The sequence below is a fragment of the Rhinatrema bivittatum genome, chromosome 6, assembly GCF_901001135.1.
Source record: "Rhinatrema bivittatum chromosome 6, aRhiBiv1.1, whole genome shotgun sequence".
NCBI lineage: Eukaryota > Metazoa > Chordata > Amphibia > Gymnophiona > Rhinatrematidae > Rhinatrema > Rhinatrema bivittatum.
In genome coordinates, this window is record NC_042620.1 from 271,589,385 (window position 1) to 271,604,856 (window position 15,472).

The following is a 15,472-nucleotide window of genomic DNA, read 5'->3' on the forward strand; positions in this document are numbered from 1 at the left end:
GTGAGTTGAAAAAAAAAAAAGCCAGTAAGTGGGGCAAGTTCCAGGTTCCTCAGTGACCAGAGGATAAAAAATGGCACCGCGTTCTAGGGGTTTCACAGGTTTTTTGACCCTACAGAGGAGTGGCTTCTCAGAGGACTCAATCTTTGGGTAGGTCTCAGCCCTTCGTCCCAGGCAGCTCAGATGGCGATGACCCCCCCCCCCCCCCGACCCTACTCGGTGAGAGTGTGCTGACCCACCCCCAGGAACAAGATGAGGTTGCCTGCTTCTTCCCCCCCCCCCCCCCCCCCCCAGAGGTGGGTCAAGATCTCATCAGACCAGTGTGTTTTGGAGATGAGACATCTATGCTGTAGAGTTTCTCAGCATACCTCGGGACAGTTTAATGGCACTTCCCTGCAGCTCTCTGCAGAAGAGACAGGCAGTGGAATGTACGTTGTCAGGGCTCCTGAGCCCGCAGGTTGTGATTCCAGTGCCCATGTCACAAGAACATACAAGCCCATTTTTTTTTCCATTTATTTCATTGTACCTAAGGAGGAGGGTTCCTTTCGCCCCATTCTAGATCTCAAGGGAGTAAACTGTAATTTGCAAGTGACTTGTTTCCGCATGGAACCTTATGCTCTGTGATAATGGCAGAACAGTTGGGAGTTTCTTACATCTCAGAAAAATGTAGATACACCCCTGACAAATTCAATCTGGCTAGTGCATCAGCTGTTTTCTGAGTGTTGCTCTTGGGGTGACATCAGTTTCGAGCACTACCCTTCGGTTTGGCTACCGCATCCGGAACCTTTTCCAAAGTCATGGTGGTGGTAGCGGCAGTGTTGAGAGAGGATGGCATTCTGATCTACCTGTACTTAGATGATTGGCTAATTTGGGCCAAGAGCATGAAAGTCTTCAGGCCCTCGCGCAAGGTGATCTCATTGCTTCAGGAACTAGGTTGGGTGGTGAAATTGGCCAAGAGCAATCTGCAGCCATTGCAGACACTGGAGTATCTCGGTGTTCAGTTTTGACACAAAGCAAGGCAGGGTGTTCCTACTAGAGATCCATATTTAGATGGCACAGTTGCAGCTATTGACAAACAGTACACCCAACGGTGTGGTCTTATATACAGGTGCTCAGGTTGATGGCAGCCACCCTATAGGAGGTTCTGTGGGCAATGGTGCATATGCAACCTCTTTAGCGCACACTGCTTGCACATTGGAGTCCATGGTGTCAGGACTACTCGATACGGCTTCAGTTACCAGTAGATATGAGTATCCAACTACAGAGGTGGTTGCAAGCAGATCTAAGGAAGGGGGTTTTCCCCCTATAAGCATTAGACTGGCTAGTAACTCACAATGGAAGTGAGCTCCCAGGGTTGGGGAAGCTCATTGTCAGGAGTTGACAGCTCAGGGGTGCTGGAGTACAAAGGAGTCTCTCTGGAGCATCATTTAGCTGGAAGCCATGTCTTTCAGTTGGCATGTTTACGATTTGTCGATAGCTTGCAGGGTCAAACAGCCTGGTTAATATCGAACAATGTGACTGAGGTGGCTTACATTAATGGCCAGGGAGGAACCAAGAGCCAACAAGTGTCACAGGAAATAGTGCAACTCATGGAATTGCTAGAAGTACATCTTCAGGAGATTTCATCCTCATACATTGCAGGAAGAGATAGTGGGTGAGCTGACTTTCTCGGCAGACAGTCTGGATTCAGGAGAATGGGAATTGGCAAACGAAGTGTTCTAGCACAAAGGGACCGATGCAATACAGTGCACTCGGCTGAGCGCACTGTATAACCCGCAATTAGATGCGGGTTGTTTAGGCGTTAACTAATCCCCTTATTGCATATCTACAATGCGTGTCCAACGTGAAGTGAATCTAATAGTGCGCATCACATGCAAATGCATTTGAATAAGGCTATTAGGTATTCACTCCCGATGCAACAGAGCAGTCATTAATAGCTGAGCGCTCTTAAAACTAGTACAGAAAAGCAGAAGAAACTGCTTTTCTGTACTGCCTCCTACTTAATATCATTGCGATATTAAGTAAGAGAAAAAACAAAACTAAAGTTAAAAAACAAACAAACTGTCAAGCGGCCCTTTCCTGAACCCCCTGGCTGTACAGCTGTATGGCGTTTAGGGAAATCGTGCCGATAAGCAGCATCCGTTTTCCTAACTAGCAGGCAGCCAAGGCCAATCGGGTTCTCGTTAGCAAGGAGGCGCTAGGAGTGCACAAGCGCCCCAACACCTCCTTGCTAATACGACCCCTCCCTAATTTAAATATTGCATGGCGCCCCCAGGGGGACACCTGGGGCGCATTAAAGCGGGTGCTGACTGTTCAGCGTCCGCTTTCTGCGCATATTTATTGCATCAGCCCCATAGTGGGCCTCTGAGGCCTTCTGTTTCTAGACTTGCTGGCATCACACAGTGTGAAGATGCCTCATTTTTTCAGTTTCAGGAGAGATCTGAAGTCTTTTGGGCATCAATGTCCTCGTGCAGGACTGGCTGAAAGGTAAGCTTCTATATACCATGGCCCATGTTGGGCAGAATGATTCGGAGGCTCGAGAGACATACAGGGTTGGTGCTTCTGATGTCACCGGATTTGCCCAGGAGGTCTGCGGAGGCTTCTGGTGAACTCTGCTCTCCAATTACCGGTCCACAGGTACATGCTATGGTAGGGGCCTATTCTTCACGAAGATCCGACTCAAGGTATGGCTCTTGAGAGGGCTCAGTTTGTTTAAGCATGAATAGTCCACTGCTGTGATTCCACCTTCTTTAGAGCACGAAAGCTGTCAACTTCCTTAGCCTATGTTTGGATTTGGCGAGTGTTTGAGGCTTGATGTGAGGAACAAAGGGTGCATCCTCGTTCGGTTAAGTTCCCACTTATTTTGGATTTTTTTGCAGGATGGGTTAAGAACTTGGCCCTTAATTTCTTGAAAGTACATGTGGCGGCTTTTGCTTGTTTCCGAGGTCAGGTGAATGGTGAACCCTTGTTGGCCCATCTGGATGTGGCCGGTTCTTGAAAGGGGTGAAGTATCTTTGTCCTCCCCTTGTGGTTGCCGGTGCCTTTGTGGAGTCTTAATCTGGTTCTGGGTTTTCTGGCAACCACTGCATAGCCTTTCCTTGAAGGTACTTATTTTGAGGATGGTGTTCTGCGCATTGAGTTTCCGAACTGTAAGCTCTGTCCTGCTGTGAACCATTCCTGTGAGTGACCCCGGGGGGCAGTCCAGCTGCGAACTGTTTCATCTCTCTTGCCAAAGGTGATCTTGTATTTTCACTTGAATTAATTGGTTTCCCTGACTACACTGGATAGGGAGAGAGATGTGGATGAATATAGTCTGTTACAGAACTTGGATGTCAAGCGGCATATCGTGAGGTATTTGGAGGTTTCTAAACATCTCAGGAAGACAAACGGCTGTTTAAGGTGGGGTAAACAGCCTGAGCCAGCGTTGTGGGCTAAACTAGTCTTCTGGATTAAGGAGGTTTATCACGGCCGCCTATGTGAATACTGAGCAGCTGTTTAGTCAAATTAGGGCTTAGGCAGTGTCATGAGTGGAGTTTAGATTGTTGTCTTTAGTCGAGATTTGCTGAGGTGCAACGTGGTCCTCCTTACCTTTTCCCAGGCATTACCGCCTGGATGTGCAGGCCCGGGAGGACGCAGCCTTCGGGTGTGCAGTGTTGATCGGCAAACAGGTAGCCTTTTGCCCTGTTGTAGTTTAGGTACATACCACTGGTCGTGGATTAACCTGTCTGAATGCTAAGAGAGGAGTAATTAGTACTTACCTGATATCTTCATTAAAGAAAAGGAAATTAGGTTAATCCACCTTCCTGCCCTTGGCTGCTGGATGGTGGTGGTGTCCTGAGTGGTTGCATTTGTGGGGATTACTGGTAAGTATCAGACCCAGTCCCTAGATTAGTGATACTACACTTCTTGTCTGAACTCAATGTTTTCCTATTGACTGAGTGCTTAAGTGGTTGTCTAATAGTTATGATCATGTATTGTTTAGTTGTCCATAGTTTGGGTTTTGCAGAGAATGTGTGTGTGTGCAGGGATGTGTATATAGATATTGTGACATCAGCTTTGCTCCGTCTCCATCTGCTGGTAGAGGGGCATAACCCACTAGTCATGGATTAACCTGTCTGTACTAAGAAAAAGGAAATTATCAGGTAAGAAGTAATTTCATTTTTTTTTTCTCCCTGCTCTGCTGATGTTGTACCTTTTCGTTCTTCAGGTCTGCTCACTTCAGCACATTGGCTATTAAACAGAATCCACTTCTCGCAGAAGCCTACTCGAATCTGGGGAATGTGTACAAGGAGCGTGGACAGTTGCAGGAAGCGATTGAACATTATCGGCATGCACTGCGTCTCAAACCGGACTTCATTGATGGGTATATTAATCTGGCTGCAGCGTTGGTGGCGGCAGGGGATATGGAAGGAGCAGTGCAAGCCTATGTTTCTGCCCTTCAGTACAATCCTGTAAGTGCACCATATTCTTTGTACCCTTTTTTTCTATAAACATATCATTGCACTTATCTAAAATACCTAAAACCTAGTCCTTGGGCCAGGATTTAATTTTATATCATTCTGTAGAGCCAAAGTTTATAGTATGATAGGCTAAGAATGAAAAGAGCATTTTTTCATCATGAGGGGGAAATATTTTATTGAAGATTATGCTCGTAATAGACTTCTAGCAGCAGTAGTAGTAGCCAACAAAACAATGACAAATTCAAACATAGGGCCTGATATAATCATGTGCGCTCAGCAGAGTGCACCGTTCTACCCACCTGGTGCTCTGATTTTATATGTACAGACTTTAATCCCAATTTTAGCAAGAAGTTCTATGCACACTTTTTGTGCATAAAACTGTGTGCACTGCTTAGCACTCTCCATGGAAATCCTATGCGAATGAAGGCAGAGAGGTGTGCTGGCTTTTCTTTCTACCCTAAAAGAAAAAAGCTTGCTGGGCAGACTAGATGGATTATTTGGGGTTTTTTTTTTTTTTTTTTGCTATTACTGTTTAACTTAGATCTTCTAGCACTGTAAATTAGTACTGGTCTAAGGTGGAGTAAAGTTTCCCATACTAGTATTGGACTGGACAGAAGCAAGTGTTCTGGTGGCAGAGTCTATAGTCGGTATTTTATGTGCAGAAAACCTGCTTTGTGAGCATAAACCATGTTTTCTGTGTATAAATCCATATTTCCTAGCGTGTACTCAGGACCAATGGGTATGGTGTGCTCCCTAGCGATGGACTCAGGACCAATGGGTATAGTATTCTCCTGATAGCAGTTGGAGACTGAGTCAGATTTCAATCTGTCGTCAGCCCTAGTACATATACCTGTGCAGGAAGCTCTGCTCTTCAGTATTTCTCTGTCTCCTTAGCAGTTCAGGACTATACACATGCTTGCACAGTGTTAGAAAATCCAAACCAAAGAAGAAAATTCTAAAATACAGAAGAAAGTCTTACCTCTACAGAGGAGCCCCGCTCTCCTGCAGTCCCTCCCCCAGACAAGAATTCCTGAGGTGATTTCCGAGATCCCTCAGAGGTAAGCCTCGGTCCAGTAGCCGGCTCTCGGCGTGGACTTAGCCCCACAGGAATGGGAGTGGCTGAGAGGCAGCGGGTGCAATACCGAGCACCGCGATGAAGATAATCTCCCTCTCCCTCCGCAGCCGGAGACTGCCCGGCATGAGACCGGGAAGTGCCGAGAGAAGGTAAGGTAGAAAACTTCTCTTTAAGTCTCCAGTCTCCGAGGCTCGGATAGCCACACAGATCGTCCTTCCGGCGTCTGTTCAATCTGGGCTAGACCCCGATCCGGTGCGTGGGTCCTCCCATGTGGAGACTCTGGGGGGGGGGGGCGCCATTTCACCCCTTTGATCGTCGTATTGTCCGCACAACTGAGCCATGCGCATAGCGGCGAGCTGGGCGCACAAATAGTGGTACGTGCATATCTGTGCCATGTGCACAGCGACGCGCACAACGGTGCCGGGCACATAGCGGCATGCTCAACGATGCCTGGCGCACAAATAGGCCTGTGCGCACACATCTACTGACCTGCACCGCATCTTTTGAATCCCGCGCGCACAGCATCTGTGCACCCAGAGCGCACAACTAAGCCTTCCGGCACACTCATATACGCGCACAGATGAGTTTTGGACAACTCCATGCGCACAAATCACGGCACCGCCAGCCAAGAAAACCAAGAGACAAACCTTCTGCCCAGCCTGCCACCTGAGAGCTGCGCAACACGAAGTAGCTACTGTCCTGTGCCTACAGTGTGAGGCGGCTCTGGAGGAACCGGGACAAGGCCCTATTCTGCCAGTAGAGGAATCCGGCTCCACCAACTGTAGTACCCCGGACCTCTCTATCCCCGGCTCGGCCCCTCCTCAGTCGGGCCCCTCTGAACACAGCTGGGGTCAGTATAGACTCGGGAACCTTTTTCCTGGGTGGAATTCTATAGCCACAGGCTCCACCAGAGGACCAAATTCCAAGCCCCTCTGGACAAAAGCCTCCCCTTAGGGGACACGGATTCCTCAGAGGAAGAACCAGATTCCCTGGAGGAAGGGGAAATCCCTCCGGGAACGGAACCATACCGAACCATGATGCGTTTCGTCTACAAAAACAAGCTCTCAGACCTCATGCCTCTGAGCCTGAAGACGCTGGCCATCCCAGGCACAAGCACCGCAGTGGAGCCAAAGATGAACCCTGTTTTGGTCGGGCTCAGTCAGGCCTCACACCATTTCCCAATGCTGCAGGCCGTACAACAACTGATTGACTGGGAATGGAATGCTCCGGAGGCCAGCTTCAAAGGAGGGCGAGCCCTAGAAGCCCTATACCCCCCAGAACCCTCAGCCAAAGAACTCCTGGGGTTCCCCAAAGTGGACGCCATGGTCTGCGCTGTCACAAAGCACACTACCATTCTAGTCGAAGGAGGAGCGGCACTCAAAGATGCCCATGACAGACGTCTGGAATCCATCCTTAAACAGTCATTCATTCCAGCTATGTCACTGCAGATTGCTGCCTGCTGTGCTGTGGTGACATGCGCCTGTTTGTCACCTGCCAGGACCACCACCCTGCCCGTCGAAACACTAGAACTAGCAATATCCTTCCTCACGGATGCGACCTCCGACCTGGTGCGCACCTCAGCCAGGGGCGTTCCATCCATTGTGGCAGCCAGAAGGCAACTCTGGCTCTGAAGCTGGTTAGCCGACGCAACTTCCAAGATGAAACTCATGAATGCCTTTTAAAGGAGCCCTCCTGTTCGGAAGCGAACTGGAGATGTTTACCTGACAAATGGAGCGAATCCCCAGTACCTCTGTTACCGGAGGACAAGAACAAAAGCCAACGCCCCTCTCCCCGAACATCTAAGTGTAGAGGATCACAGCGTTTTAGACTGCACAAAAATACATACCAAGCACCTCGCCCCGCAGGCAAGGGCCAGTCTTTTCGGAGCAAACACAACAAGAGGGGAGCCGGTCCAGGCCCTTGCCACACCCCACAATGAGAATCAACAGACCCATCCACAGGAAGAAGCGATAGGGGCAGGCTTGCCCGCCCTATTCTGCCAAAGATGGGTCGAGATAACGTCTGACAAGTGGGTCCTAACCATCATTCGAGAGGGATACTATCTGGACTCCCACAGCATTCCTCCAGACAAATTTGTGAAATCACCATGCCACTCCCTCTCCAAGAGGACAGCGGTGGGAATCACACTGACAAAATTACTCGCCCTAAAGGCAATAACACCGGTGCCCTCGCACCAACAAAATACTGGACACTATTCCATCTATTTTATCGTCCCCAAGAAAGATGGCATGTTCTGGCCCATCCTGGACCTCAAGTCCGTCAATCGCTACCTGAGGGTACCACGCTTCCGCATGGAATCCCTATGCTCGGTTATAAGGACTGTACAGCCGGGAGAATTTCTGACCTCTCTGGATTTGTCAGAAGCCTATCTCCACATCCCGGTCCATCATAATCATCAGCGCTTCCTACGCTGCACGATCATGGACCATCTCTACCAGTTCCGGGCACTGCCCCTCGGACGTTCACCAAAATCATGGTGGTAGTGGTGGCGACATGGAGGAAAGAAGGAATCCTCGTATATCTGTATCTGGACGATTGACCGATCAGGGCAAAATCTCCAGAGGAAAGTTGTCAGGCGACCACCTGAGTCAAGAATCTACTGCAGAATCTCGGGTGGGTCATCAACACCACCAAGAGCTGCCTGCAGCCCTCCCAATCACTAGAATTCCTGGGAGTCCGGTTCGACACCTAACAAGACAAGGTCGTTCTTCCCCCTACAAGGAGAAGTAAACTGGACCAGTTGCAAAAACTGCTGATGTTCTCGCCCCAAGGTGTGGGATTACCTCCAAGTCCTCGGCCTCTTGACATCAACCCTGGACGTTGTCCCATGGGCAAGAGCCCACATGCGACTGCTAAAACGTTCCCTACTATCACAATGGAACCCGATGTCCCAGGACTACGCCGTTCGCCTCCAGCTACCGGCAGAAGCGCGGAACCAGCTCCAATGGTGGCCACAAGAAGACCATCTGAGCAAGGGCGTAAGGCTATCCCCACCGACCTGGGTCTTACTCACCATGGATGCGTGCTTACGAGGGTGGGGAGCCCACTGCCAGGAACTGACGGTCCAGGGGCAATGGGACAAGGAAGAGTCTGGATGGAACATCAACAGACTATCAAATTAGCCTGCCTACGATTCAGTCACAGACTCCGGGGCGAATCTGTCAGTCATATTAGACAACGCCACAACAGTTGCCTACATCAACCGCCAGGGAGGAACCAGAAGCTAACAGGAGTCCCTGGAAATAGACCCCCCCAATGGCATGGGTGGAAGCAAACCTACAAGGGATCTCAGCTGCCCACATTGCGGGAAAAGACAACATCACTACGGGATTACCTCAGCAGAGAGTCTAGACCCAGGGGAATGGATGCTGTCGACCACAGCCTTCCAGTTGATAGTAAACCGCTGGGGAACACCAGCCATGGATCTTCTGGCAACCCGGTCCAACGCCCAAGCTCTTCAGCCGCAGACGAGAACCACAATTCCAGGGGATCGACACCCTCGTCCAGACCTGGCCACAGGAAGACAGACTGTACGCCTTTCCTCCATGGCCACTACTGGGCGGGATCATCCGCAAGATAGAACACCACAGGGGGCTAGTACTTCTAGTGCCCCATGACTGGCCAAGAAGGCTGTGGTATGCAGACATGTGAAGGCTTCTGGCGGGGACCCCCCTGTGTCTACTGCCACACAGGGACCTGCTCCAGCAAGGACCAATCTTCCACGAAGACCCAACTCGATTCTCTTACGGTCTGGCCATTGAGAGGACTCGCCTGAAGAAGAGCGGATACTTGAGGGCAGTGATTGACACCTTGCTCCGAGCACGCAAGTTTCCACATCTTTAACTTACTTGCATATGAACATGGAGAATAGTCGAAGCCTGGTGTGAAGACCACAACATCCTTCCGCGGACAGTCAAAATTCCCTTGATCCTCGAATTTCTGCACGACGGCTTGAGGAAGGGGTTGTCTCTCAACTCCAAGGTTCAACTAGCCGCCCTGGCCTGCTTCAGAGCCAGAGTGGACGGCATCAGCTGTCTTCCCGTCCAGATGTCTCCTGCTTCCTGAGAGGGGTCAAGCAAATCTGGCCACCACTAAAGTGGCAAATACCCCTATGGAATCTCAATCTAGTACTCTACTTCCTAGTGGGAGCTTCTTTCAGACCTACACGCAGTCTGTCCCTATGGCTCCTGACCTTGAAGACTGCATTCCTAGGGGCAATATGTTCAGCCCGTCGCATCTCCGAACTTCAAGCACTATTCTGTCGGGAACTGTTCCTCAGATTCATACCGGGACCCATACAGCTACGCACTGTGCTCTCCTTCCTTCCAAAGGTGGTTTCTCACTTCTAAGTAAACCAAACCATCTCCAGACGAGCATAAGGACTCTGAAGACTCACACCTTCTTTGCCATCTTAACGTTAGACTCCTAGTCAGATACCTGGAAAGATCAGAATCCGTAAGAAAGACGGACCCCCTGTTCGTCCTTCACAGCAGGAAGAAACGAGGAGAAGCAGCCTCGTGGACAACCATAGCCCGCTGGTTCAAAGAAGTAATCAAGGCAGGCAAACCTCCACCTCTACAAGTCAAGGCCCATTCCACAAGGGCCCAGGCAGTGTCCTGGGCAGAAAGCAAGATGCTGTCACCCACAGAGATCTGGCGGGTGGCGACGGGGTCCTCCAGTCACACCTTCTCGAGGCTCTACCGCCTGGATGTTCAGGCCAGGGAGGACACAGCATTTGCAAGGGCAGTACTAATTGGGCAGCGGGCAGCCTTCATGGGTATATGTAGTGCTGACTTCAGATTGAAATCTGACTCCGTCTCCAACTGCTATCAGGAGCACACTATACCCATTGGTCCTGAGTCCATCTGTCTACACTAAGGAAAACAAAATTATCAGGTAAGTAATTTCTCTATTTTCACACACTTTGTGTGCATCTTTTAACTCCCCATGCATTATCAGACCATGAGCCTACTTCATGGGGAGTTTGAAAAATGAATAGCTTGTATGCTAAAGTGTGTGCTGAATTTCAGCATGAAATGTTAATGCTCAGCTGATTACATTGGTCTCATACTTGGGACAGATGTGGAGAAAAGTAAGGGCAAGGGAGGGGGCGAGCGAAGGTTTACACTGGGTCTTTTGTGACACAAATTATTAAATAATGACTTGTCCTGTTATGTAGTCTTGGAGGAATTGTAAACCACACAGAATTTAGGCAGCAGTCTACGAGGCTGTGATTAGGGTATCTGCTAAGGTGAACTGGAAGAGGAAGGAGGCACTCGCTTCATGCATTGGCTGCTGGGTTTTTGTCTAGTGACTGCCTTTATACAGTGTAGTTGATTTCCTACCCTGCTGGTGTGTGAACAGCCTGATTTGGCTGGTGGCTGCTCCCCATTCCATCTGTCCTCTGGGAGACACCCCCACCGCCATTAGCTGCCTCGCACTTGCTGTCACAAGCTCTGCTGGTGGGTGCTCCTTGCTTCTATAGAGGAGGCTGGCCTGCTGCAGAAGGATTTTATTTTGTTTGGGGTCCCCCATCCCAAAGCCTCTCCTTTTGCAGCTTGGGACAAGGTGAACATTGGGGCTCCCTAGTGGTCAGCATGTCTAAAAGGTTGGAAAAAATGTAATAGATGCCAGATGTCCAGACGTGTTTACAATTTTATTGAAAAATAATTATATAAAAGTAGCCCGACTTCGGCTGAGTTTCGCCACAAATTGGCTGCCTCAGGGGCTATGAAACATAAACATTGAAAAGTGAACATAAATAAATAGTGAGTAAAATATTAAATATAGATTAAAAATGACAAAATAAATATCTAAACATGACTGACATACATATATATTGGTAACATTACATTTTAGACGGTGCTGGAGACATTGATAAAACAGCCTCTAAATATAAGTGTTTAAAGAAACAATGGCAAAGACAAAAGAATTATCAATTTATACCATGTAATTGATTCGGTAAATATGAAGACTACATATCAACTTTGACTTGAGTTGTGATTAAGTGGTGGTACCTGACTGCAAATGTGGTCGTCAAATGGTTTCAAATTTTGACACCTGTAAAAATGATAGGGACTGAGAATCTAAAATTGGTGGCATAAGGGGGGGGGCGCTGTTCGCCGTTAACAGAGATGGCTGCTTGAGGCTGAGGCTCTTACCCTGGTTATCCCCGGCATCATAAATCAGGCATGAAATAATTTTAAGAACGGGCTAATAAACACAGAATCGGATCGGGTATGAACTGCTGAACACAATTGCCCATAAAAACGGGCTGTTCGCCGCAAGACGGAAGCACTGCAGGTCAGGAAAGATCTTGCTTTTAGGATACCCCGATCGCCATCTTGGATACGAGTGCAGAAACTAAATTATTAACGCAGGCTACTCCGGGCTGAATTTATTGCTTCCCCGATTGCAGCTGTACTGTTTAATTTGAAAATATTCAGGGGAAGGGAAACGGGGGAAAATAAAGCCCCCCAGCATATGTTCCTCTTAAGCTGTACTGAACGGGCAGTCTAGCACCGGAACGCCCCTCCTCCACCCTGCTCTCCCTGCAACTGGAGGTTATTAGAGCCAGGGGATAATTGAAGCAAACAAAACCTTTTACATAACAATAAAAAAGGAAAAACTCTGATCTTCTCATCCCAACACATTACGATCATTGCAGCGGGATTAGACGGGCTGTGAGCAAGAGAGCTAGCCCTTTATCAGAGCAGCTGTGTGGCATGAGGAGTAGCGGGGAAACCACAAGAACAGGTCGGATCCGGTGCAGTTCTCGCTCACTGGCAGCCATCTTAGCAGCGTGCAACTCTGCAGGGTCCCAAGATAAGGGAAATTAGCCGTCGGCACCCGGATATTGATCAGCACTGGGGGAGAGAGACCTATTAACAGGAGTTTAAATCCTCCCAGCACAAATAGATTAGAAGTGAGTTTAAAAACAAAACAAAAACACCCACCTCACTCATCACCATACAGAGCCCGGCAACTGCCCCTTGAGTCTCTAAGTCTGTGGAAATCATACTTTGTACACATACAGCAATTTGGGGCGAGTGGGGCAAGTACTACGCGACGTTTGGGGGTATACTGATGAGAAAGAGTGTCCCCATACCCCCCTGGTAGCAGCCGTGGCGTGGTCCAACTAGCAGTCTGACAGAAGAGCTGCAGAGGTGATCGGTGTGGACGCAGTTGCTTTCCTTGTAAACAAGCACCAGTGGGAACCTCAACTAAACATTGACAATTGACATCTCACCAAGGTCTGGGAGTGGAGCGGAGGAGGACAGAGTACATTGGAGAGGCTGCGGGGCTCTGTGCCGGCATCGGCGCAGGCTCCCGCGGCGCGGGGCGCCCCCCCCCCCCCCACTTCGAGAAACTACCTCGGACAAACAAACACATGTAGATAGTTTATATATAAATCTACCATCGACACAGCTTGCCGAGGCCTGGGGGTACCGGGCAGCAGCATCCTTCTCAATAAACAAAACTGCCCTCCTACAACAATTCCTCTTCAGCAACTAGAGGACGTATACGAAGGCGTGAAACAGCTAGAGGACCCAGCACGAAAGACCAGCTTTCTCATGTGTCTTTAGGAGGTGCTCCGTGGGGGGGGGGGGCATTGATGGAAGCGGCTGTGTTATAATTGCCTGGGGTTTGAGTATGTCCCCTCATCAAGTAGTTCATGTGGCTACTCCCTCTGGACCAAAGGAAATCTTTCTCTTACGCAACTTCCAATGAACTTCATTTGAGAGCAGTTCTTATTAAACATCTGCACAAGTCTACCTATCCTATTTAGAGTTAGCCTCCAGTTGATAGAGGGCGAAATGGCGGCCCGCAGGAAAGCCGCAGACCTAAAGCAATTCGCCTTTCACAAATTAGCAGAAGAACCAATGGCAGACAATCTGGTGACCCCACTCCCAGCCCAAGGCCTCGGCAGTGATGAAGAGGTGGATACAGGAAGGGGAGCAGAGGCCCTGGAGAACGTCCCGGAAGGCACAACCTCCAATTTTCCTACGAGGGATGAAATGCGAGGCTGGTTTATTGAATTACGATCAGAAATGCGAAATCATAAAGCAGAAATCTTAGCTTGCATGGAAAATATGAAAGAAGACATTGCCTCCTTGGGCTTACGCGTGGACGAAATAGACGGCAGGGCGGATGGACACAGCGTGCAGTTGGAGGCTATGTCAACTCAAGCAAAACAGTTTACCGCAGAACTCGAGGCGATGGGCGATAAAGTTGAAGATCTTGAAAATCGCTCCCGGAGGTCCAATATCCGCATTAGAGGAGTGCCGGAAGACGAACAATATGCGGATAGCATGCAGACGGCGATATCCATTTGCCAAGCTCTTTGGGCTAGTTTCGGAACTCCCGTAGAGGAACCCGGCGGTATCCCGAGGGTGGATCTGGAACGGGCGCATCGAGCGCTGGGGCCTAAGCGAAACAATCAGCCAAGGGACATTATCATTAAATTTCTCCACTATCAACAAAAAGAGCAGATTGTGAAAATGGCGCGGGCCCACCCGCAATGGAAGTGGAATAACCAGGATATTACCATCTACAACGATTTGGCGCCCGCTACACTGCAAAAGAGGTTCTTACTGCGAGAGGCGACGACGGTACTTCGTCGCGAAGAAATCCGCTACAGATGGGCCTTCCCTTTTGCGCTGATTTTCCAACATCAAGGCATTACGTATAGGGTTAAAACTTTAGCAGAGGCTGCCGAATGCCTCACTCAAGCTGGTATCCGCTTTGATTTCGCCATAGCCGCCCGACCCGCGGCTCCGATGTCTTCTGATGCCGATCTGCGGTGGAGACGACAGGGACCAGGCCGCGGACGACTGCGTCGACACCCAGTGGGCCCCAGGAATCTTATTCCCGAGAAAGGCTGAAGGAGCTAGACTTTTTCCATTGCTGGAATATAGAACGAACGAGGCCGTACTACATAAAGGACTTCCTATCTAGTTTCAATTTAAAGTTTTTTAATAATATGAAGTTCATTATTGATGAATATGGTTATTTTCATAGTATCCTGGTAGATAAGCTGCATAACTGAGAAATGTTGCGTTAACATTTAGTATGTTGGGGTTCAGAGGGGGAAGGGGTGGAGGGGATGGAGTTGTGTGCAGCCGGTGGTACACGGCCGGTGCCCCCCCCTTAGGGGTTAGATTCGCGGAAAATGGTGAGCGAATCCTTTTTGGTAAAGGCGAGGGTGGTAGGGGAGCTCAAAAATCTGTTCATTCTTTGTATAGTTGCCAGATCCCGTTTATTCTGTGTTTCCAACAACAATATGCTGACGCACTCTCAATACCCAGAAAAAATCCAAGGTACATTTGCTTTGCAACAGGACACCCCACATGCAACCATACCGATGGTTGTCCTTTTGATTGATAATGGTTCGGTTGACCTCGCTTAATGTTAAAGGACTAAACACTCCTAGAAAGCGATTCCTCCTCCAAAGCGAGTTATTACGTCACAAGACAGACATCGCATTCATTCAAGAAACTCATCTGAAACGTAAACATGAGCGACTGTTGCAGTTTAGAGAATTCCCTCACTCTTTTTTAGCCGCACGGGGAGCAGACGCTAAATATACAGGTACGGGGATTTTGATTTCGAAGCATTTGGTATTTGAGCATTTGTCCCATACAGCTGATCCGCAGGGGCGTTATCTCATCTTAAATATCCAGATCGGCTTGAAGAAAATCACGCTAGTGTCTGTCTACGCTCCTACCAAAGATTCAGGGCTCTTCTGGAAGGAATTACATAGAGTATTGGCCTTGCATGCGGATGGCCCAATTATCCTGGGAGGCGACCTTAATGTTTCGATTAAACCTGATATAGACACCTCTAAACTACATTCTCAGTTTCCGGGGTCCAGTAGAAAGGCACTGCGTAATCTTATATCAGACTGGAATTTAGTAGA

The 15,472-nt window shown here is 49.0% G+C and overlaps 1 protein-coding gene across 3 annotated transcripts in view; it reads left to right on the forward strand.

Moving 5' to 3' along the window:
- OGT (O-linked N-acetylglucosamine (GlcNAc) transferase) overlaps positions 1-15,472 on the forward strand; it is a 323,288-nt gene that overhangs the window by 47,290 nt on the left and 260,526 nt on the right. For all 3 annotated transcript variants that reach the window (XM_029607212.1, XM_029607214.1, XM_029607213.1), the window contains exon 3: positions 4,205-4,448. In XM_029607212.1, coding sequence (XP_029463072.1) covers positions 4,205-4,448 — 244 coding nt within the window. The remainder of the gene's footprint in view (positions 1-4,204; positions 4,449-15,472) is intronic.